The 26300-nt window shown below is 36.2% G+C and overlaps 1 protein-coding gene across 10 annotated transcripts in view; it reads right to left on the reverse strand.

Annotated features, from left to right (window-relative positions):
• Positions 1-26300, reverse strand: part of BLTP1 (bridge-like lipid transfer protein family member 1) — a 113736-nt gene that overhangs the window by 49764 nt on the left and 37672 nt on the right. For all 10 annotated transcript variants that reach the window (XM_082758885.1, XM_082758886.1, XM_082758883.1 and 7 more), the window contains exons 20-42: positions 24541-24768; positions 23816-23953; positions 23281-23457; positions 20885-21013; positions 19916-20035; positions 17536-17813; positions 16605-16855; positions 15885-16143; positions 14618-15461; positions 13685-13755; positions 12826-12999; positions 12381-12501; positions 11682-11828; positions 11186-11313; positions 10525-10727; positions 8350-8547; positions 7507-7718; positions 7057-7208; positions 6111-6261; positions 4860-5012; positions 3373-3613; positions 1613-1761; positions 294-513 (exon numbers count right to left, since the gene is read on the reverse strand). In XM_082758885.1, coding sequence (XP_082615011.1) covers positions 294-513; positions 1613-1761; positions 3373-3613; positions 4860-5012; positions 6111-6261; positions 7057-7208; positions 7507-7718; positions 8350-8547; positions 10525-10727; positions 11186-11313; positions 11682-11828; positions 12381-12501; positions 12826-12999; positions 13685-13755; positions 14618-15461; positions 15885-16143; positions 16605-16855; positions 17536-17813; positions 19916-20035; positions 20885-21013; positions 23281-23457; positions 23816-23953; positions 24541-24768 — 4744 coding nt within the window. The remainder of the gene's footprint in view (positions 1-293; positions 514-1612; positions 1762-3372; positions 3614-4859; positions 5013-6110; positions 6262-7056; positions 7209-7506; positions 7719-8349; positions 8548-10524; positions 10728-11185; positions 11314-11681; positions 11829-12380; positions 12502-12825; positions 13000-13684; positions 13756-14617; positions 15462-15884; positions 16144-16604; positions 16856-17535; positions 17814-19915; positions 20036-20884; positions 21014-23280; positions 23458-23815; positions 23954-24540; positions 24769-26300) is intronic.

Here is a 26300-nt window from a genome sequence, read left to right on the forward strand (position 1 = left end):
AAAACCAACTAACAAATACAGATTGATCACTTAATTTGCATATTAATTCAGAACAACTCACTTATGTAATTATGTATCTACATATATGCCCTCAGAAACTAACAAATCTGTGTAAAAGGAAAACGTTTTAGTTCGTTAGCTGTCATATTTTTTCCTAATCTGATGTATTTGATGCTTGCTTATATGAAATTATATGGTGCAGTGATCTCTAGAAAATATAGTATCTTTTCTACTTAAATTCTTAAAGTCAGCCCTCTCTTCCCCTCCCTCCCGCAATTTCAGCTACATCATACCTGTTCTTGTCAAAGAACTACTTTTAACTGCAGTTGTACTTCTTTGAGGAGTTCCTTCCAAAAGATTATGCAAGCTAGGAAAGCTTCCAGTGAGATAGCTGAGCAGACTCTCTTTTCTTGGACTTTCCTTGACTGCCATGCCAGAACGGCCAACATGCACTGGTGAATCCGTAGCTGTGTCTCCACTAGTGTAACTTAAGGAATGATATGGATGTATACCCTTGTAGACAAAACAAAGAAACTAATGAAGTATTGTGTTAACTGTAAAAATGGAAGTGAAATTTGTTCTGAATATAAGATCGGAACACAGTAACTACAAAATCTAATTCCCAGAAAGTTTAGGCATGTAGCATTCCACTTGGGGCAGGTTATATGCCATACAGCTATTGTGTATAAAGGTACTGGCAAAATTATTTTAACACTTGAAAAGTAAAGTGCAAAAACAGTTAAAAAAGCTACAACATGTAACAAGTGAAATTGCAGATGTGTAGAATTCATCTAAGACAGATCTCCAGAAGAAACAATACCAACCACTGACTATAAACCTCATTTGGATTTAATTTTTGCCTGAGTCCCTTATATCCCTAGTATAATGTAAGTGCAACCTCCAGGAAAAGCAAAGAATGGAAGCTGGTGACTTCCAGCACCAAGAAGAAGGCTCATGCTACACCTAAAGGCATACAACTGCAAAAAGCATCTCTGCCCTCACAGCTGAAGAGGAGCCAGATGTGCAAAGCATCTGGGCTACTTAACCCTAAGCCATGCAAGACCATCGGAAGGAAGCAGTGAGCGGTATCAGTGGATGGCTCCCTGCTGCAGAGGACAGAGGCACACATCTGCTGAGCTGACTTATCATCTAGAGAGGTTTGCTGTTTGGGGGGTGCTCTGCAAAACAAAGGCTAAAGAGAAAATCCACAAACTTTCTGTTCAGAAACTAGAAATAAAAATAAAATCTTGCAGCTTTCTGAACATCTTGTGGAAAAAGAAAAAAAAAAAAAAAAAAAAGACTGATTTTACTGCAAATTATTGAAATGTTTTGTTAATTACACTTTGTGTAATGAGAGTTTAAAATTCCACTTCTGCTCCCATAGATTAAAAGCCAGAAAACCACTAAAGTTAATACACATCCTTAAATTACGCACATTTATGTTGTTTTTAAGTGGACTCTGAAGGTAACTGGCAAGATAACCAATAAAGAACAGATGCAGAATATATATTAACTAATCAAACATTGCTTTTATGGGATAAGGAGCACACAAGCATTGCTTTTATGGAATAAGGAGCACGCTCTTCATGTATTAGTTATGCTATAAGCTTACCTTTATTTTCAGAACAGAATCACTGTGAGTGTGAGTCTTGGATAACTTCCTCATGATCTCAGCACCAGTTACAGGCCCAGAAGAGCCACCAGCAGGCGGAGGACGATTAGCTGTTCCTTCCAAGAGCATTGTATGCTCACTGACAGTAGCTGGAACCAAGCAAACAACTTTTCCTCATTTGGATATATTATAAGGAACCAAGATTGTCTATTATTAGACACATTTATTTACAAGCAGTCACGAACTTCCAGGTTCTGACACATATAACTGTCAAGGGAATTCAAGGGAATTTAGACATATAAGAAAACCTCAAACACTGGCTTAGTGGATTTGCTTGATAATACAAGTACAAATCTTTTTGTCCTTCCAATGCCATACAACTGTTGCTTTGTGCTACAGATCCAAAATAAACTTGCTATAGTTGTGAGCTCACTTGCACACAAAACTCCTGCATATCTCTCTCTTTGCAACTAATCCCTTCCTAAGAGTCCTCAAACGGGGCAGCATCCACTACAGGATTGCTTTTTACCTATCCTCATGCTGAGCCCAGTCAAATCTCACACCTGCAAAAATAAACAGGTACACTTATTACTGCATACTACTGTTATTCTCTATCTTTTAATAGCCGGAGGAATAAAACTTTGTTTCAAGAAGACAAAGATGCATCTGTTACCTCAAATTTCAAAACAGGGGAGCCCGTACCTTTTTTGTTATTTTAGAAGAGCTGTCTGGAGAACACAGACAATTAAAATACCAAAATGTAATTTTCCATAAAGAAACAAATTTCACTTTTTTGCTACTTCTGGCATGTCTGATCATTTTTTGAATTGTGGCGTTTCTGTGCACCATCAATTACTTCTACAATTAAGTCTACACAAGAAGGCAAAATTGCCACTTAAAATGTGGCAAAAAAAAATCCTTCATGCAGCATAATTAAAATTTTCAAACAAGTACACCTTCACTATCGTTATCTTTAAGCTTATGACTGCTGCTGGGCTCTTAACCAAAAGCAGATTCTTCTCCTGATTTTAAATATTTTTTCATCAATGTTACGTAACTCATATTTGAGAAAAGAAAAACAAATACTGCATTTCTGAGAACAGTAACACTGCTCATAGATGCAAAAACCACAAAATAAGTAAGCCAACTCAAGACAGCTATAAAGAGCATTCCAGCAACATTTTGTACCCTAGCAATATTTGAGCCCTTCCTTTTTATGGTTCTTATTTAAGCCAGCTCTGTATCAAATAGAGAGCTTTATCCGTAGTTTTTGTTAAACTAGAAAGGTGTAAGTTGGCAACAAAAGTATACCACAGACAAAGTAGTAAAAATGGAAAAAAACTAGGATTTATGAGAATATGTCTTCACAAATGGAAGAAGGTAGATTTGAAGCTACTCCTGGAAGACTTCACAGAATTGTGTTACAATTCTAAATCAAGATCAGAAGCTGGAAAACAAAGTCCTAATCGCAAGCTAGCAAATAATAAGGTTGATGTATTTTCTGCTGTAAATGATAAGACGAGGCATGTGAAGCAAGAAATGAGGTCTTCTCTTGTTTTTCCTCAAATGAGTGACAATTAGAACATTACAATAATATTATTACCAGCAGCTTCAAAAAGAAGATGATTTTATTAAAGAAGCTTGACAATTCTAAAAAAAGAATATCATATATTCAGGCATTGGAACTAAGTAAGATGCAAATGCTCTGAGAGGAGATACTGATGCCTGTGAACTTTTAGAGGGCAAAAACACTGAAATACCTGCATCAAATTCAAACTCTGCTCCATCAGCACTTGTGTCACTCTGAAGACCCCCTCCGTTGTCTAATCCAAGCCCATCCTCATTCTCGTGGCAGGCATTTGTCTGCAGTTTCACTGGCTGAGCTGGTCTGTGTAAGCTGACTCCTTTAAAGGCTGGGGTCACCACAATGAACTTCATCCATTGCCTTGCCAGTGCAACTAGACCTTTCTTTAAGGTAACTAGGGCAGGAAGGCCATCACTCTTAAAAAATGAACAAAAATGCATTTTAACAAACTGTATATAAAAAATCAACATCATAAAAATATTTTTAAGTAGACAAAATACTCCCATTCCTAGATTATGATAGAACTGTGCTTGCACCACACAATACCTGAATAAGTAGTCACAGGGCTAACAGATAAGAACTATAGCTTCATTAAACACAGTAAATAAATTCATTTACAATAAAAATCCCGAGGATGTAGCCCAGTGGGCCAAGAATAAACAACAGGAAACAAGACTATCAAATATGAAACACGAAGTGCTGAAGTAATTATAAGGCTTTAAACTACAGACTAAAAATCAGAGCAGCCCTAGAGTGACTGTAGAAACAACTGAAATTAAAAACTGAGCGTTTTTTTTCCTTTGTTTGTAAGCAGTCATTTAAAAACATAGAACTGAGGTAAAACCAGGGATTGTTTCAATTGCATCACTGAATAGTGCTTAAAAAAACACACACACCTTTATTTTTACCACAAATCAAACAGAGCTATTTCTGCCACAAATTGTGCTATTTATGATCATTGGGCTCTCAGTTAAACACAAGGAAAAACATATTGTTCATATCTGTCAGCCATGCAAATGGATTATGAAAATGATGCAAAATCAGGGACAAACACTCTTCCCTTATGCCCAACAAATGTGTCCAAATAATTATTTACTATTACAATCCAAGTATTGACACTCTAAAGCCACCAAAAAGATTAAATCCTTAAGTCTTACATTTTTTACAATTCTAGCTTTTTTAAACCGGCGAAGTGCCTGTATTATTCTAATATTTCTAAGACATGAAGTCTAGTTCTCAGAAAAAAATAATTGAAATATAATCTAATTCGGCCATGTACTTGCATCAATAATTGAGATTTCATTTTAAAACTACAAGTTTTTACTACTTCACTCTTATCTCTAAGAAAAAGTAAATTTGATAAAGAGACCATTAAATAAAAAGGCATGTATTTAAAATTGTTATGATTTCATATATATTTGCCAATAAAATAGCTAAATAAAAATTAAGCACGTACACAGGCCACAGGCCAAGAAAAATAGCAGACCTAAGAGAAAGTGATGTGTGAGAAGCCATGTCTACTTAGCAAATGAAGTATTTATGCACCAGTTTAGGTTTATTTCCTTGTTTTTCGGCTTTCCTTACACAGTTACCTAATTGAAAATACTAGAATTGGTTTAAACTAACATGCTGACTCATTTACATTTTTACGGGGTAACTTACCATGGTGGCATCCTCAATAATAGAGTAATTTGCTTGGTGAAGGTAGTGGTGCAATATATTACACAGTAAACAGGAAGGATTTTCTTGCAGGAAACGAGCCACTTTGGTGAGCCTGTTGTACTTGCTTCTCAGAGGAAAGTGCACGCTTTTATTCTAGATTAAAATGCAAATATTTTTCACACATGAACATACTTGCAAACAGAACATGCATATGAATGATAAGTTCAGCTACAATAGCACAAACTTTTAACTCCATTTTGAACTTCTACAATGAAATTGCCACATGGATAACTACCATATTTTTTAAAGTGGTATCTGAAAATATCATATTTGAAGTTTGTTTATATGCAGTGATAAAGCTGGATTCAATCCCACATTTTTGCAAAGTTATTTCTGGACTAAAGAATATATTTGCTAAGCTAGCTGAGATTTCCAAACGAACTGTTAATTCCTAGTTAGATAAAAAAACACTTTTCTAATTTGGCTTATTGGTAGAAAGAAGAATTGAAAAAAAATAAAAGGAGGTAACAATAGGGGACTGCTGCAAAGGGCAATTAGTAGAGCATAAAACTAGCATGACACTAAGCTCTCAGTCTTGCAATACACGATGGGATCTCACCAAGAGATATCACCACTCTTCAAAATCTTCCCACTAGATGGTGCTAATTAAACAAACAGCAGAAAACTGCCTACACACACAAAAAAGCTCCTTAGCAAATCACACTAAGACCCAATTTTTATAACAGCTCTACCAATAATACTTTTCAACAATGAAAAAAAGTCTATTTTGCCCTTCTCACTAGAATTGTTCACCCTCACTTTGCTTTCTCTAACAAGTGGATCTGATGAGCACAATAATTCAATGCACTGCAGGGGCACAGAAGTTCATGTTTTCTCCTCAATACCCTAAATATTCCATGATCAAAGCACACTTTCAAATTTCGTAAGACATATCAGATATCAAAGCCATACTTCTTTCAACAGACAGAATCTCCAATTATTTTACATGGAGATGCACACCTGTAAGAAGCACAAGACTTCACCACCAGTAATAGCTGTTTTTTTTCCCCACTGAAATTTAGATTTTGTGCAAAAAGCACAGGCAGTAAATTCTTGTAACCAATTCTTGAAAAACCGTCTTAGGAGGCACTGTGAGTTTCAGTGAAAATATTCAGATCCCCAAATGAATATGTATTACATATTACACTGCTCTGTTCTGATTTGCCTCTTGATTTTAGGAAGGTCATTTACCTCTAATGCTTCTGTCATTATGCAACCCATAACAGCACAGATGCGCAATGTTCCTTCAGTTTCTAGCTTATTTAAAGATGACTTCACTTGATCAATGGGAACAAGCCAAGCACCAACTGCAGGAGTTGCAGTACTCAGGAGGTTCAGTTGCCTAATTGAGAAAAATAACAAGCATTAGGTACTCACATTCAGCAGCAGCAATTAGCAAGATTTTCTACTACTACTACTACGAACAACATTCAAATAGGTGGAATATGAGAACATTAACTGAATCCCACATTAATTGTTATACAAGGTATTGTGATGAGATTTTGCTGAAGGACTGAGGCAAGGATATTAGGCAAAAAAAATCACAAAAATATTTTCTAATTTATAGTTATATACTGACAGGAATATTTAGTTTGTTGAATTGTATGTTTACAATGTGCTTGTTCTATACACGTACAAAGTTTCATTAAGTTGACTTTGACCTTTAGAGATACTTAGTATCCATTATAGAGTATATAACAGAAATTTTCAGGTGTTGACAGAGTATGAAAAAAATATCTCAGAAAGATTTATCTTGAACCTTAGAGTGCAAAGTCAATAAAATAAAGGTTTAAGCATTATGCTGAAGACCAAAGTAGTGAGTGGCTCTCTCCTAATCGAACAAATATTCTCAGTCACACTCCTTGCTCTCCTTCATGCATCTCATTCTCACCGGAAGTAATTCATTTTTTTTATTTCTATCATATCTAATTAAAAATTTTCTAGCAACACTTTCTTATACATGATGGCAGTTACAAACTGAAGCAAGAACTACTGTGATATATGTAAATTCCAAAACCAGCATTTCAGGACAAGCTTCAACAATTATTGAAGTTACATTCAGAATTTACCACATACAACTGTAATTTACCAAACCAGAATTGTTATTCTCTTTCTCTTAAATCAGATAGAGTCATACCTTGAAAATACATGGGCTGGAGAACGCACATTGGTAGGAGCTGCAAAACTAAACCAAATTTCTTTGATCGTCAGCTTCATGCTGCAGGAGTCAGGGGGAGGAGGCATCAAGGGTATGTCTTTTTTCAAATCATCAGATTCAACCCCTTCATCCTTAAAAAACAAAACACAAAGTCTTTTACAAAGTATTAGAAGGCACTAGCCTACTGTGCACTGTTGACAAAAAAATAGTTTCATATCCATTTAGGCAAAGAAAAATAACCTAATGCTGTTCATCAACTCTCCCAACACTAATAGACCTTAGAGAAAGCTTAAACTGTAATGCACAAGAAGGCAGTTTGAATCAGTTGGTACAGGAACAGATCTGTCAATTTTCAGTTTTATACTATAAATCGTAATCACTTTAAAGAAACACAACCTAAGACCAATCAATTCAGCCCAGTATACATACCTGCTCATCTGAAACTGAGTTTCCATTAATATCTGAAGAAGGACTTATTCTGTCACAAGGGAGGTTATCATCAGACACATCAGTATTATAACCACTACCAGTTGGAGAATCTGAAGAGTTATTTGATGCGAGCAGTCCACCTCTCTCTGTAGCACTTGATTTCCCCATGACTCCGAATGTATTATACAATACTGCACCAGATTGCCTTCCACCTAGAAAAGCACACACATTATGTTTGCCATGCACAAACTTCTATGTTACATCCCACAGAAAAAAAAAAAATACACTTAAGAGGATAAACACATGATTTTGGTTAAACAACATGCATTCCCAATTTTACATACAACTTAAAAGCTAGTTGTATAGCTGTTCCAAGTGGATGAAGAGTAATCACAATGCATGGAGGCTGCTTTTAAACACTATTCCCTGACAAGAACAACTTGAATGACAGAAAATATATGTAAGCTCTTTTTCTTTATGAAGCCAGCTTTCCTCCTGAAAGCAGAATTCCAGTCCTACATTCATACACATAGTGTGGGTATGATTGCAAGGTCAGGATTTAAATAATCAGTGAAAGCACAAACTCTTACCTTCACTTTAGCTTCCAGAACTGTTGAAAATAATGTTCATGGAATTATTTCATATACTGTCATAAGCAGCAACAACTACAAATTCCTGTATTTTAGAATTTACTATGTGATATAATTTATGTACTATAGACATATTATTTATTATCATCCATACTCACATATTTGAAATCAAATAATGGCTAAAATAAGACCCAACAACAGAGCTGTTATCAGTATCATAATACTAAGTAATACAAAGCCTATATAGTCTTACCTTTTATAGTCAAATTTTCAATTCCACACTCGAACATTATCCAACCCCACTTCTCCTGACTAGGACCGATTCGAGTTACATCTGGTACAGCTTGCTGGTCTGTTTCATCCACAAAAGCAAACTCATCCAACTCTTCCAAAGTAAAAAGAACTTTTGATTTCCCAAAGGGAATAGCTGTTATTGCACAAGTTCCAATATCTGAAAATAAACATATTTAGCATTCTGTTACAAAAACTTCACATCTTCAAACAGCCCTCAAGTTTACAGTAACTTGCAAGTAAAGTATTTTGGAATACTCTTTAGTATTCCTCAAACAGGAAGAAAAAAAGAAAAAAAAATCAAAGTACAAGCAAGAAAAAAAATTGTTCATAAAGCCCAAAACCCTTCCTCCTAGAATGTTTATTTTATTTGGACAGGGTAATTTTTAAGTCTGGAAAAGCAAGAACGGAGCAACTCAAAATTCAATCTTTTAGATGTTACCAATCCTAACATATATGCCTTCTTCATCTTTTTACAGTCATGGTTCCAAAGATATGTGTACAAACAAGCTCTTTTATCTCAAGACTTTTATCTCAAAGTACCTATTAGCCCAAAGTTTTTATCAAAAATATTCCTAATAAATTCCTAAAGCTTAACAACAACAAATAACAGCAATACTGACAGTGCTCTTGGATAATATACTTGAATAGAAATGCATTTGGTATTAACTATAGCATAATTAGTGGGTATTTTAAAATAAATTTCTGAATTCAATTCAGAGACTGCTTCTCTGTTGGAAACATGCCTTTGTCTATACTGCAAGAATAGAAAGCAGTAAGTCTCACTGATTCCTAAGAAAACACTGCCTCAAGTAGTTTTTGATTCATTACAATCCTTGCTGTCTAAGATCCAGGAGGGGACTATGCCACCTTCATTTCTTTGATATTAGGATGAAGATTAAATATAAATCCTTTCTTCTAGTGACATTTCTGAAAGAACATTTTAAGAAAATTTATACCTGGTTCCTACTACCTCTCGCACAGAGTTAAATGTCAAATATCTGGGGAAAGTAACCACACTAAGTCAATTTATATTCTGTCCATACAATCCTCACTCTGTGCCCCCAGTTGGTTAACAGCAATCACTTTCAAAGCATAAGTGAAATGCTAAGTTCTCTAGAAAGACATTCCTCAACCCTTTTAAATAGAAGATGAGCTTTTTGGTTACAAGTCAAGCATTACCTGGCCTTCTCAGAAGTCTGTAGCATACCTCACACAAGACACTACAGCTGAGATTTCACCCAACTAAACAAAAATTGAGCTAGTCCCTTCTATCTTCTCCAATTTATTTTGTTTTCCTTTTGCTCACTCATCTTTACAAAGGCTATTTTGTTGCGTGGTTTTTATTCATACTAGTTTCACAGAACATTTCTTCATGGCCTAAAGACTCCTGCTCTTCATGGGACACAGTAAAACATGGCACTAGCTGATACAGATTGCACCAAAACTGAGTCAGATTTAACTTAGAAAGCAATCAAAATTTCAGCATGTAAAAGGTACTCAAGACTTCTTGCCAAACCACAACATAAGATCAGTCTCTACTTTTGCTTATCTTCATCTTTTCCGCCATCAGAAATTATAGCAACCAAAGTTAATTCATGAGCTCTTGAAAGAATTTCCTTAACAAAAACAAGAATGAACACAATCACGTAGATCTCATTTTCTGTTTTATAGGCACTACTGTTAAAAATCTACAGCTTCTCAAGCTGAAAGTGACAGTACATTCATGTTATATCTATATTGAAATTGTTAGAAAGTACTAAGAAAGCTAGTAAGTGTAATTCATTTGCTGCATTGGGTGAAAAAAATGGCAGCTGAGAAGGAAAGGAGATCAGCTGGAAAGAAGGGAGCCTAGACATGAAATTTTATCAGTCAATCTTTACCATGCAACCTGTTTGCCACAAAAAACGCTTAGAAATCAGTCTTGATGTTTTCCCTCTGTCTACGTTTAAAGTCATCATATTAGTAAAATAATAGAAAGCAAACGATTCAGAGTAACCATCCTAAACTTCTTTTTGGACTACTGCATGATCTCTAGTTTCAAATGTCTCTTTATCTGTGTTGATAAAAAATGAGCTTAAGGCAAACTATCACCTTCTATGAAAACTGACGTTTTCACAATAAAAAAAAAGCTTACCTGTCGTATCAAGGCCTCTAAGTTGCCCGTGAACACGATGGATGTTCAACTTAGCAGCAATTTCTTTTCCTTTTTCTGCTCCAGCATTGGATCTCAGTGAGCCAGAGGACTGGGGCTGCATTTTACTGGCTTGGATATAACGATCAAATGTGACAGAATTCCTCCCAGTTTCTGCATTGTTCGAAGACTCCTCCACTATACCCCTTTGAACCCATGGGAGAAAAAACGATTAAGCAAATCTCTGATAGACGTGCTATTCTTATTTACGTAAAAAAAAAAAAAATTGAGTGACTTTAAGTGACATAAGCACAGCAGTATTAAAAATTCTTTGTAAAGTCAGAAGATAATTATACTTTGGTAGAAAATTACTGAAAATTTCTATTTTATCCTGCATAATGTAAGTTAAATCTTAGGTTCCAAAATGATTCCAGAAGGGTTACTCTGCTTCTCAAAGAAACTGCAGTTTTAATTAGATATTAGCTGTTAATTTATAGCACACTGACAAGACATTTTATTGTTTAATTTGTTCATGACAACTTTTTAAAATACTTCCTTTCAGAACTGCAGACTATAATAAAAAAAAAAAAATTGTGAACACTAAGTCTTTTGGCTAACATAACAACAAAAAAAAAACACCAACAGTGACATATTTTATTCTTACCTATTCATACGAACTTGTGTAGCAATTCTATCAAAGCACAAAGCTACTAATGAAACATGAGTCACAGTTTTACCAGAAGAAACCCCTGGAGATTCATCAACAGATGCTTGTAGTAAACACAGGTTCACCTGTATGTAAAATTTCCCCAAAGAATAAAGAAATTTAGAAGAACGTTACATTAATCATACATCACAAACTTCTGATATAGTTTTGTCTTAAACTTATGAGTAAAATCAAACTTTTAAAGATAAAACATCCACACCAAGATGTAAAAACATTACTTACAGACATTGCAGTCAGTTATCTCTATAGCAATTATTATTTAACTTGCATACCTTTACCTACCCTAAGATCGAACATCTCCTAAACAGTCTACCCTACTCATCACATTAGTTATCTATCACAAATACATAACTTCACTTAAGCTTTCCAGTACACACAATAAGGGTAATTTATGAGTTACATGTCTACCAATAAGCTAAACAAAAATCCTTACCTTTGGTACACTAACGTTGGCCTGAAGGCCTTTAATTGTCACATTATCTTGCTTAAGGGATAGATTTGTCTGTGCTGGTCCCTGGTTTGTTGTTCCTGTAGTAGTGGCATCTATTTTTGTTCCTCTAATGTCCTGCTTGGAAGATAACTTGGAGGGGAAAAAGGTGGTAACACTTAATAATTTATTCTCATTGAAACCTGGAACTGCTAAGCTGAAGTGTTTAGCAGCTCTGAACTGTTCAGCAGCACTGAACTACAAACAGATTGTGACTGCATTTAAAGCACAATGCCATCATTTCTAGAACAAGGACTGTAGCACGTACAGGTATGTTATGTTTAGATACCAAAGGGTAGCAATGCCATTCTAAAATAAACTTTCTAATGACCAGATTTCAGCTAAAAGCTTGAGTTCTGCATGTATCAGCTATGCAGAAAAAGTTGTTATGAAGTAAATAAGTAGTGTCAATTATACTGTGCAGTCTAAGAAACGCCAAATAAAAAATATATACATTTAGTCAACTTGGACAGAAAGAACTTTTAACTCAGTACAACTACCATAAAATTCTTTTCAAGCTAGATTAATATAGCATTTAGCTACTGCACCTCAAAAAATTGAATTCAATTAAATCTTTTTCTATGTAAAATAAAGAAATGACTATTCTTTCAAAATTTTGGATAATTTTCTTGTTCTCTTCCTTACATTTTCTGAGAAGCTTGTTTTGCTGTTCTGTACAGCATCTTGAAGAACTTTGCAGTGCAGATCATCAACAATAGCTGCTGGGTGTCGAGAGCTCGCACAATGCACCATTGCTTCTATATACCTGTGAGAGGGAACAAGCCCACAACAGGACACTTAAACTTCCGGTTTCATGTAACAAACCATCTGTAGTATTTAATTAACACTGCAAAGAGAAAAATTAAGCACACAGAGAGAGAGAGAAAGTGTACTTCCAAGGTCACAATAACGTCCTTCTAGCTTCTTTACAGGACAAGCAGAATAATATTCAATGGCTGCAAGGCACTGCCATCCCATCAGTCATGTATTATTCAATCCTTTTATCTAAACCTCTGCTCAACCTAACAGCTTTGAGACAATTTTTAGTACAACCAATTAACACCAAAGTAGTAAAAATAAAATTAATTACCTGTCCAATGCTTCTGCTACAAGAGGAGTCAGAACTACATCTACCGTTCCTTTTACTTCTACTATTGCTGTTGTCCTTGTCTGGAAGACTGGGTGATCCAGTGTCCATTCTTCTGTTATTGTTTCATCATCTGTGTTTTCTGCAGACTTCTTATCCAAAGGAGTGTAAGGTGTACTAAACAAGTCAAATACATATTAATAATCCTGATTTGTGAAAGAAATACAACAGTGTACATCACTAAATGCTTGCATCTTGTATATTTGTTTGACACTTTAATAGGACTCCAACAATAACAAAACATCAGTCTTGGATGGTAGACCCAAGACTAAATCAAAATTCATCCAATTCAAGGGAAGAGCCTACAGGCATTAAAAGAGTTAACTCCTTAATATTGAGCCTATGCATAGTGATGTGAGGTTATAGCCACATATTAGAAAATGTTCCTTGTCACAAACAACATATAAACAGGTCTTCAGCTTGTGAAAATTCTCCGGAGGCACTCTAGGTATCATTTAATACTCAGTAAAAGGCATACAATGGCAGGTTTATTTTTCTGCATAGCTCAGAAAGCACACAAACAATTTCAGGGCAAGGCCCTTACTGAGATTCAAGTTCAGCTTTAGGCAATGCAATGGACACTTGCCATAAGCACTTCCCAAAATCATTCAAGTAAACTGCCATTGAACTTTCTTTTGACCCAAACCAAACATTTTGTAATAAAATACCCTGCTTTGAAATAGATCTGTACTAAAACTAATGCTAAAAATCAAATTTGACTGGGCTAGCAAGAGCCAAATTACTTTACTAGAGTAACAGGGAAAAAAAATGTTTTAACAATGTTACACAATTTTCAACTTACTTAGATGTTGATCCTGTAAGCTGCATGCCTCTATCCAGTAATGAATTAGCTGTGAGACCCTGCTTAACAATCTAAGAGAAAAGTACAAAGAAATATATTACATTCCTTCTATTTATCAAAAAATACCCAAGGAATATTCAAATGAAGATTCTCCTTATTTTTTTTTTTTCTTAAAAGAATCCTTCACATGCACATACTCCAATATAGTGTAAAAAAATAAAACTTTGATTTAACTTTATCAATGGCTTGACATTAGATTATGAAGTTTTTGCATAGAGGTATAGTTTAGTCTTTGCATAGAGTATAGTATTGCTTAGAAGGAACTTCAAATAATAATCTATGAAAGCACTGCATAAACATATAAAGCTTTTGCTACAAAGTGATAACAAGATGAAATTTCAGAGCTTAAACACCTTTTATCTATCAAGTCATTTCCATCATGTTTCATATGTTATGTCAGTTCTTTTGTTAAATACGTATGCTCCTATCACACTGGAAAAAAAATGCAAATGTACAAAAACAGTTTTATCAAATTATTCATTTCAAATTTACTGTAAAGTAACTCATTTACCATTCAGCAAAAATACCATCAGTATTAAATGTACTGATGCTAAAATTTCTTCATAGCACATATTTTAAACAAAACTCATGCAAATATCCTTCAGCTGTATATCATTCAACAAGTAGCATTTCTAATACAATAACAATAATTCAGAACACGCATCCTATTCACCTAATCTAACAATCTTTTTCTTTTCCAGTCTTCCAGCCACACAGCTGAAGACTTGAAGTCGGAATTCCAAAGTATTTCTTGACTACAAGCCAAAAAGTTTCAAGTGTATCGTCACTTTATACAATGTGTGTATTAGACCATTTGAACTTGTCTTGAATTTTTACTCATTTCTCTAGTCTTCATTCCTCTATCTTTCATACCTTAAAAGTTGGGATAGAAAGCTGCTCAAACGATGATGAACTTTCTTCACTGGTTGGCGTGTCAAGGTCTAAGGGACGATGTAATGAGGATTTTGAAGTTCTTTTGTTAGTTGGATGCTTTACTGACCAGTTGATCACCTGGAACTGTGTAAGATAGTTTTGGTAACATGCCATTACAGGCTGCTGGGAAGTTATCTGCTCACTTTCTACAGTCTTCTCAGATTCCATGACATACATATTCTCAACATGCTCATCTTCTCCGCCTAGAGCTGAAACAAATGAAGCCTGTGAAGGATGAGTCTTAATTGGTAACGTTTTAATGTCTTGACTCATTTCTCCATGGACAGTACTTGTTAAGGGCCCTTCCACGCTGTGATAAATAGACCCTCTACTGTATTCAATTTTCTGAGCTTGCTTTTTTCTCTTCTTCCTCCCTGGGTAAGTTCCTGGTCCTTCATCGCTACTTATTGGCTCAAACTCTTCTGCTGCAGAAAAATAGGCTTCACTGTCAGCCATTGACATACTAGAATCCATTGAGCGGTACTGGTGAAATGAATTTGAATCTGCAGACGGTGTGTATGGAAAAGAACCAAAGCTCCTCCTCTGCTTTGGGGAGTCCAAGACATTCTCATCACTGCGAGACACATCACTGCTGAACTGCACACCAACTGCAACTGGCTGCTTGTCTCCATAGAAGGCTGCTGTGAGGCTCTTGGTGCTGCCAAGCCGGGTGGAGCACACGGACGCCTGCCGCTTCAGCGGAGACCTCATGGGAGACTGACCAACAGGCCTTTCCTGGCTGCTAGGGGATGCAGGGCTACCCTCTGCACCCTCACCTGCAACACTGGAAAAAAAATAAAAATACAATGGGCATTTAATTGGCTTGTTTTACTCCCAGTGCTTCTCTTTACATTATAAGAGCTGTCAAATGCTGCAGTGATTCTATGAATTTCTGTTAGTATAGCAATTATTTTCATAACACTGATGGCATATTAAATTCTGCCACTTGCTAGTCTGCTTGTCTACATAAGAGGAGATAGAAACGAATGGTAATGGCAAGTGTTGTTGTCATACATGCTGGGTTTTCTACCAAGATCAGGTAATCGATCCCAATTAGTTACCCAAATTTGCCTTCAAACCAGGAAATGGATGTTGGCAGTGCCATTGAAATTAACTAATACTCAGTAAGTTGCTAAATACAAGCTGTGTCCTGTATTAATATGCTCAATAGTCCCATTATACTCCCACCAGGACGGAGAGTACTAACCTTCCACGGCCATCTTCTCTCTTTGCACCAGACAAGAACTCCTTCTGTCCCAAGTGATCCTCGGTAGTAGACGACGGGCTGTCTTTCTCACCTGCCAGCAAGGGGAGGGCAGCGCTGGAACTGCTCGTTTCCTCTGAAGATGATGAGGAGCTATGGGAGCGTAATGGCACTTGTAGGCTTAGATGTTGTGCTTTTCTTTCTATTTCTATACCCATAGATCTACAATCCCAGTCTTTTCGTTTTACACCGTTTGCTTTACCTAGGATCATGAAACAGGAAAGAAAAGTTGAACATCTGATAACACATCTACGATGGCTTCTTTTCCACTCATTCAAATAATAATCCTTATTAAATAAAAGCCCTGGTTTTGAAAATGTAGACTAGCATGTTTAATAAAGATTAATAAAATCATAGCAGCAAAACATCAAATTCTCTTAACAGACTGCTTTCTAGACAAATAAAACAAATGCAAGTCAAAAAGCTTCTTTTAACTCAGAAAGGATCTGCATGTTAATACAAAAGCATATGAAAGTTCGCTCACTATTATCAAGGTATTGTCTGCACTCGGAAGGGCCCATACCACTACAGGACCTCTTGCACAAGAACGCAACAAACACTACTCACTAACCAGAACCAGATAGACCACAAAAAACAATGTGTTGTTAGCGAATTATACTTTGGGGCAAATAAGAATTAAGTTAGAGAACAACGCATTCTCACCATCCAAAATTTTAGGAATCTCCTTAGTAATAATCCATTCGCCTGGCTGCAGTAATGACTGCCCATAAAACATATCAGATTCTGCACTCGTACTTGAGAAAGCAGAGCTGCTTGAAGGTGTCAGTTCCTCCAGTTTGAAGAAGTCTAGTCCTGTTAACGTGCCACCAAAGAAGCGACAACCACCAAGACAGCCACACTTGTTCTTGCTTCTCTTATTCTTCAAATTATCATCAGGCCACAAAAACCACAATCTACACAAAGGCAGAAAAAAAAGAAAAAGCAACAATGAGACCACATCAGATTTAGTACATTTAAATTCAGTGAAAACCAGATTAAAAGATATTGCCCCTATATTTGTAAGCTCCTGTTTAATTTAGCAGGAAACAAGTAAGCACAATTTCTATCTGAAACACAGGTGTCACACAAAATGAATTATTAGCTCCAAAAAGGAATATATCAAAAACATATGCAGTGCTGAGGCAACTGTGCTCAGGCACAGATCATATCCACCTGCCACAACGTACATTAATAGTAACAGCTCGTTCTTTCAGCACAGAAGTAAGCACTGCAAAAACATTTCACTCTGGTGTATGTTCCTCATGCCAGAGGCGACTGCTCTTAGGGGAAACACAGAGTCACAGTTAGACATCTTATTCACAGCTGCTCAGTCTGTTCAGAAATCTGTAAGACCTATTTTCAGTCTAGCTTGAGAAAAAAAGGACAAACTGAATCCCCTCCCTCTCCATGACCATAATTTTGGGAGATGAGGGAAAACAGACTGAAAAGTATTTCCAAAAATAATAGCTTTGTATAGTCCAAGCACATTCAAGCCACCAACTAGATAGCTAAGCAGTCAACATACTTAAAAAAAAATAAAATTAACTTACACTGAAAAACATTCAAATCCATCTCATTCAAATCAATCTCTTACCTCTTTGTTCGGTTATCATGTGTCTCCAAGAAATGTCTCTGTACTTCATGTTTGGAAGGATGATCTGCAGCTAAAGCAATGTCAGCAGTGATGAGCCCCAAGTTGACAGATCCAGCTTCCAACCAATATGCCCTCCTTAATATTGGCTGAAGACCAGTTCTGCAGTTGTTCACCTGCTCAACGTATTGTCTCAATTGCAAGTCTTGAATAGCAGCACTTACACCTTCTCCAACAGACTGGTTGTGGAGGTTGCAGTTTGCAATACGGATAGTACCCATCTGAAAACATGAGTAAAAACATGAATTCTGAATACTTAGAAGTGAAGCAAAGATAAAGTAGCCTTAATCCAGTTATCACATCACCTATTACAACACACAAAGGTTTCAGTAAAGTACTCTCTCCAAAGATGACATGAGAACAGCTTTTTACATACAAGCACAGGCATACACACATAAGAAAGCAAGCTTAGAAATTAGCTTCAGACAATTGCAAAATAACAAAAATGAAGTCTGTACTTGGGAGTCTCCTGTTGTAAAGGGATCCAAAGACAATTCCAAACTGCAGACATGTTATAACAAACCATGAAAACATTTAATCATTATTAAATTCTTTGGTGTAATCATAAAAAAAAAAATGTATCTTCTATTTTTGAATTCACAGATCCATGATTTATTACTACAATTTAGACTAAAATACAGATAATATACTTCAAATACACAGCTGTATTAACTGATGGAATACAGACATTCAACTCCACAATTAATGTATGCCTCAGTGAGAGAACCATGTTAAATGGTGCAAAATTCAAGATACAAGAAATTCCAAATCCTGAACCTCAACTCTGATCCTTTGTGTTATAATACCTTTGTTTCTGTGATCATATTCTACTTCTTTTATTGGTATAGCTCCAGTAATTTTGTGGAACCAAACAGGAGGCTACCCTGTCTCCTGTATCTGGAGAAGTTCTTGCTTTGCTCTCACACTAAGCTGTGAAAACAGGTCACTCCACAAGCAGCACACCTGCCCAGGCAGAGTCAATCCTCCCTGACATTACGGTACATAAAGGATGATGTAGCCCTGCCACACATGCTTAATTATAAAACTTCAAATAATATGAAGTTTCCTTCTATTTTTCTTGAAGGTGGATGGAGCTCCCTGAACAGCTTCAGTCATCTCCAAAAAGTCACCATGAAGTACCTGAATTTTTCCAATTTAATTTTCCAACTTTTGCAGCTGTCCTTACTTGCCCTGTGAAATGAACTCACCCATGGAAGAGCTATTCATAGGGCTAATATTAAATTATTACTTCTCTCCTTTGTTACAAACTATAAAAGAAGCACCGGAAATCCTTTTTTAAATATGAATGAAACTCATCAGGGATATAATTTTCTATAGTGGTTCGGGTTATTAAGCAGCCTTTGAAAATCCAGCCATTCATATTTATGCTTGCAAACACAGTTGATATTTGTGCTGATGCTTTATAATATTAGAATCAAAAGATTTTGAAGACTGAAGTGCTTTTTTTCTTTTTTAACTGCCACAAGGTAGCAAGCCACTCAAATGACAAGATATCACATCACTCAAAACGTATAAAATAATTGCTGTTCTCCTTCAGTTAAATTCTTGCTCATACTGTGAAGCTGTCCCCAGAGTGTCACATATTAAGCCTACCTTTTAAAACTGAATTTATTAATGGACAGCCCGACTATTAGTCATTAGCAGTACAATGCTTTTCTTCTTTTCTTGTGTTACTGTACTTTACTGTCTCTTCACTTTTACTTAGCTACAATTTTCTCTTATATAAGATGAGAGAGAATATCGGCTCTTCTCTCCACATCCTTTTTTGAACAGAGACACCATGCAGTATTCCAGATTCAGTCAGGCAGCAGCACTAATACTTCTCCCATCTCTACCAATGATACATCTTAATTGAAGCAGCTGTCTCACACAAGTTATCACATGAGATGTCACACAGTGACTTGTATACATTCCTTCTCAAACATTTCCAGTTGCTCAGTTACTAACTTACAGTAAAAGTTTTTACTAACCGTCAGATACAGACACTAGCGTTTATATTGCCCAGTATTATTTTAATTTATTACACCAGTCTTACAGCTCACATTCTTATTTTGGCAGACATCTACCCCCCCTAACAATTTTCCAATATCATTAACGAAAGTATTAAATATGACCCAAATTGACCTACTCCTGGCCCAGTCCAACCATTTTAACACCAACCTTCTATCACTTAGTTTCGAATATTCTGCTTAGTCCACTGCATGTAAGCAAGCAATGAAATCAGTCAGTTATTTTATGAAAAAATACAAAGAATTCTACTGACCAAAATATTTTAATTGCTGTAAAGATAAATATTTTTTACCTTTATATTGGTGGCACAGCCATGTTCTACCACATACAGATCTGCTCCATCCATGGCTAAGCGTGTCATAGTGTACTTTAAGTCATCAGATGTTGGGCATGGCCCAGGGACACAGTTCATCTGAAAACCAGAGATTTAAACATATGTAAGGAGTTTAAACTGAATTTTATTTCTTATCCTTTTATTTATGTTCTGTTTAACAGAGACCTAAAGCTAGAGCAAAATATAGTTACTTGTTCCGCAATTTCAGCATGAATATGAGATGGGATGATTCTTCTGTCCAGCAACATAAGCGGACCCACCTGGCTCTCCTGGCTTCCACCAGCAAAAAGAAAATTGAGCCCCCTAATAGAGAAGATCACAAAAACTGGAACCTATACATTAAAACAAGAAGGAGGTCAAGAGATGAAATTCAGGAATCATACTTTATATATCACAAGCCTCCTTAGGTCTTCAAGTGACTGCCCATACAGATTCCAAGAGGCAAGTACCAAAAGCAGAACCCATGATGACAGACAAATGGTTATCTGTTTGCTTGGGGCATAGCAGTAGGAGTCCCGTGTTCAAAAAAAGGTCTGTGGAAGCCATAAGCTGTTGACTTAAGTCCCCCATCAAAGCACAGTTTCAATAGAGGGTAAGGAGGTGAAAGCATTCAAGGAATGCAAAGGGAAGTGTGATCCTTGTTTCTTAAGAGAAACTGAACTACGACATGTGCCTCTTAACTGTCAACGTAGAGGAAAGAACTATGCATGACTCCTGCGGGCAATGTTTCTCAAAATAATTCATACAGTACTAAAACATGGTGTAAATCCACAGGAAAATACAGATAGAATCACTTTTCTTCCTAAAACACCTCAAATATCAAATAGGATATCCAATCTGACTACATATTCCATGCGTCTTGATAACTAAGACTGGATTTGTAAACTGTACGAATATAGTGAGCATTTAGGATAGATGAAAGGTTACCTTAGAGTCACAAAAACGACGATCAATTCCATGCTGACATATTATAACAGATTTTGGTCTTTCCAGTTCAAACTCACGGCACACAACATGAAACACGAAGGTCTGCCCCCATTCCAACAGACAGGCAAGCTGTAAGGAAGATGTTGTCTGATAGTAAGTATGCAAAATGAACTTACAGGATTCAACAGATTACTGAAAGAACATCACCAAAGGTCAGAAGGTGAGCAAGAGTAAAACCAAATAGAAGTCCCCACCGTAATATTCTGGCTTCATTACCTTGCTTACACATAGCCTATGGCTAACCCTAAATCCTGTCTTAATATAAGAAAATAGCTTTATTCTTACAGTCAAGCAGTCTCCTCATCGTAAAGACACAGCTCACCTTATTTCACCTCATAAAATGCCTCTAAATACCCTAACACCATTCATAATTTAAATGTCAGACTTCCTTGCATATAAGTAACAAGGTTACATTTAGAAAGCATAGGAGGAAACTGGCCAAACAGAACACTGCTGAATCTCTCTGGATCTGGTAATTAGCCAATTGCTGATTTAAATCTTTTATATAGTTAGCTTATTCATAAAGGAAATGAATCATAACTGTCTGTCTCTATTATGAGAGGGAAATGGGTTTTCTTTGGCTAACCAAAGGAAAGGGCACTTTAAATCAGGAGTAATTTAACTGGAATTTAATATAGCTATGACTGTCCTGCGCAAGATCTCTCTTTCTCCATTTAGTTGTATACCTTCACAAATTCTTGCAATACATCACACCGGGGAAGGAAAAAGACAATGACCTTGAAAGAGCAAGTTCAAGTTCTGCTTTGCAGCAGTGCTAACAAGAAAGTAAAATAAAATTCCTGTATTAAATATAAAATTGAGAATGGCTTTCTACGGGAAGAAAACCCTCAATTTCCGTCAAATATTTAGAAGAATCATCAAAATCTTATAACACTTTGATTGACTAGGTTTAATCTTGAAGCTTATAAGCACTGGAGTAAAAGCAATAGTTTGTGTAAATCAGTAGTAGCATTTTTGGGGAAATACCTCTACAGAAGTCTGTACAAGCAGCATGAAAATGTATCTGGAGTCTCTTCTTTAAATTTACAGAAACTGCTTGTAAGCCTGATTTGGATTTTATTTGCTGCAGAAGTCTTCTACTGAAAGAGTTGTTTAAAGCCAGAAAATTATGCCATTTTTTTTTCAAGGAATAAAAGGATGCAGAAGTCTCTTAATAATCAAACTGTAACCAGGAAATAGAATTTATGTATTTTTCTCACATTTCAGAACACAGTGATAAAGCAACCTTCTCTAAAGATCTCACAGCCCACATCAGAAATAAATCAAAGTGATTTGTCTAATGTGTGCTTGGAGCCATTATATATTGAAAAATGAAAGTAACAAAAATGGCAAAAACTAAAAGTAGTTAATATGAAGACTGACCTAAGAAACTTGTACACTGAAAGCAAACTATGTTCCAGTGAGACCAAGCATCAAAATTTATGAAGCTACCAGCTACTCTTCTGCCGAAGTTTGCCCATTCTATCTTCCAACAGGTCATCTCATTTTTCTCCTTCTTTAAAATTTGGCTTTGTCAGTAACTTTCTATAGAATGCCAAAACTTCATCTGCAAGATAAATCCTTGCCAGCTGCTCCATTTGATATCCTTCTTACTGGTAGCATCCCTGCAAACAAATGCCTACATATCTGCATGAACCTTACATGTGAGGGATAACAAATGGCTTTTCAGACTGCAATCACAACTGGGTACTTCATTTGCCCTTCCCAGAGTGTTAACCAGCAGGGTAACAAACCTGCATCTCCAGAATTCAGCATCATAAAACTGAAGTAACCTGAGAGGAAGTCAAAGACAACTTATCTTAAAATCTCTTATCTAAATTTATTCAATAGATTTTTCTTTCTCCTCTTTGTCATGTTACCTAGTTTATGGCTGAAATGGTCTCAACACCTGCCCTGTTTAGAATAGTAGTACTTATTCTACAATTACATCACTTAGAGTACACACAGATACTGTGGTTGCTTTTCTAATCAGTATTTAAGTACATCCACTTATATAGATGTAACATGCAGGTATTTACAGAGTGACAACAGTGTTTGCTCATACTCTGTTATGAGCACCCTTTCAAATGCTCATAAAACACCAGCCACCCTGTTATATCTAGATGGAAGATAAACATCAGATTCAGCTCGTTTGGCACCTTCTGTCCATAAAAATGGCCGTATTTTCAAACTATAAACTTAAGGTTATTTAAGGCATTGGATATATGTTAACGCATCCAATTCAGCTGAGACTACACGCTTTCCAAAATCCATGCTACGCCAGTTCTGCAAGGAAGAACAAAGGTAATACATTATGGCGAATTCCTAGATGATACCTGTGGTGCTGTAACTTTGGCTGTGAGACTTCCAGCCTGCACATCTATCAGCCATGCATATTCCAAAGTATCACTTCCAAGAGGCAAACCTTCTGCTGAAAACATTGCGTGAGCACGCAGCTGCAGACCCGACAGACTAATGTGTCCCTCTCGAAGAACTTCATCCACTGAAGGTCTCTGTTAAGGACAAGGTAACATTTAAGTTAAAATTAATATTTTCAACAATATATCATTAGAAAGTGCAAAAAACTGTAGTCAGAGATATCTCTTACACATTCATTTTCACCTCTTAAATCCTGCTGATTTTTCTATGATTCTATGGTTATACACTTAGTCTGTCCCAAGATTTCTCACCATTAAGCATGCAGCAACATATATGTAAATCCTATGCGGGGAAGGGATCCTCATCTAACCCAAGTTTGTTTTGACCAATAGCAACCATCATCAACTTTCCCTTCCCCAAAATTCGATTTTAAGATCATTACAAGTTCCCCTATACATATGCACCCACAAAAACACAAAGCTCGGCTACTACCTGATAGTTGTCATTCAGAAACAAATTCACTGGAGACAGTACAAGTTGAAGCATTGTTTCTCTAAAACCTTTCTTCATCTCAAAACACAACCTTTCCAAGAAAGCTGTAGGGCATTCAGGACCATCTGGACTGCAATGCTAAAGTAAAAAACAAAACCATTTCAGAAACTGCAAACAGACAACACTGTTGAAACTGTCAGATTAGAAGCAAAGCTGTTAGCTGGAAGTTTGCGAAGTTTCCTTCAAGTTGATACTTTAAAAAAAAGCCCACGCCAACTTCAAAAACTTTTCCACAATTATATACAAACCCATTTGGGTGAACCCAAACCTTTATCTAGACCATTATTTAAATTCCTGGGGATCCTTCACAATGCAGCTGTGCAAAGCAGGATGCACCATTAGAGGACAGATTTATTAATTATCAGAGAAATGATGGTCAATCCAAAATCCTGAACAACTGATGACACTAATCAAGTTTATCGAAAAACAAAACCATTTTAAAAAAATCTCCAGTTCACCTTCCAGGGAAGCAAAAACAATCACATTTCGAATTGTTTTAGGTAGCCACAACTGTAATAAAGAGTAGTCAGACCTTTTAAAAAGCACCTCCCTAACCCAATGTTAGGGATTTACAGGGAGTTACATTTAACTCCAGATTACAAAACTGGAAAAAAAAAAATTGCTGCTTATAGCAGCAAAATATTTTAAGATTCTAAAGCACTTACCACTGGCAACCGCCCATGCACTTTGTACAAGTTAACAAGCACAGTAATATCCCAGGGACGTAAAGTAAGAGGGTGAACTGGCTTGACTGAACTTTCGTTTTCCTTTTTGTCATTTTCCACTCCAACAGCTGTCCACCCAGAGCTTGAAGACGTAGAGAGTGACAAAACAGGGCTTGAAATAACTTCTTCAAAATCAGTGTACATGTCATCTTCTCCAAAATAATTTTCCTGAGAAAAGGAATTATTTACTATTACCATAGGGAAAACAAATTAAAAACATACAGGCAAATAATGAAATACAAATCCAACCTTCTTCTGTACATTAGTCCTCCCTAAAATAAGCCATATATCTACAACTTATAGCTGAAGAAACGTAAACAGTTTTATTTTATGAAAAATAGGTAACTTAAGCGAGCAAATTGATACCATGTGCTTTGCAGAACTGGTTCTTAACAGTTCCCAAAGCACTGGTATTCCAGGTGCATACAGTACAAGTAACTATCCTGAAGCACTATTACTGCCATTTTTTTTAACACATTCTGTGCTTTTAAATATAAAAAAAAAACTTCAGGAGATTATGAACACAAAGGAAGTCACACTTATCCACCCAGAAATTTCTGAAATTTTGTTGCTCTTCCTGCCCTCCAAAGATTAGTGTGATATAAAGGTAAATGTAATGAACACATTAAGTCTCTCAAGAACAATTTTTTCAATGATGCAAAATTATATTTTCACGTTAAGTCAGTATGTGGCAAGTGTTGGGGCTTAAACATTCTGGAGCAAAATCCTTTCCATGCAAAGAGGTTATGATGCAGACACAAACACTGCTCCCACCTTCGTTCTGAGAAAGTATTTCAGTCCCTCAGCCATTGACAGAAGTATTCCACCTATTACAAACCCCACTGCCAATTCGTGAGACACAGACCAATTGATACTAGAAAGAAGATCAAACTCAAGTAGATTTGAGTTTTGCACTTTACAAATTTGTATTGCTTCCCTCTTCCCTTTTCTGTGCCTCATTTGCCTGCCAGACTTCCCAGTCCTTTTCTAAGCACAAGTCTACAAAGCAAACAAGCAAAGATGAAGTGTGCAACACAGAGGAAAAAAAGTAATTGCCAAGTATCCATGTCCTTGAAAAAGGTCTGCAGAAAAGGCAGGCGTTATTAGCCTTGAAATGATGACTGCCCTGGACACGTGATTTTATTATCTTGTACTGAGTCTCCACAGTATTTTTTGTGTTAATAAACTATGTATGAATTAAGCACTGCTCAGTATTCAAAACAAAATCTCTCTGAGGTTAAGCAAAGCTAACTGGCTTTGCTTTTTAACAAAGGGAAAAGATAAAAGACAGTGTCAGGAGACAGACCATGGAGTATTTTTACTATGCAGACCCAGCAGAGGGTGCTATGAACTCCAGTATCTTACTCCTGGTACCTTCTGCCAGAGATTCACCCATCATTCATTCCAAGCCAGTAAGCCATCCAGTACGGAGCACAGTGCACTACACCACAAACTACCTCCAAAGAACAGAAAACTTTTCAAAACTGCACAAATAATGCACATACAGGAATCTCTCCCATGTGTATTTAAAAAGATCAATGAAAACATACTGACAATAACAATTAAACCACAAGACAGGAAAATAAGCATTAAAGAAAACAAACCTAGATATCTACTAAAAGATGCTGCCAGCACAGCTGGACAAACAGATGTAAACAGCAAAAAAAATAGTAAGAAGTACAGTAAATGCATTTTCAAAA

The sequence above is a fragment of the Aythya marila genome (assembly GCF_965140915.1).
Source record: "Aythya marila genome assembly, chromosome: 4".
Taxonomy (NCBI): Eukaryota; Metazoa; Chordata; class Aves; order Anseriformes; family Anatidae; genus Aythya; species Aythya marila.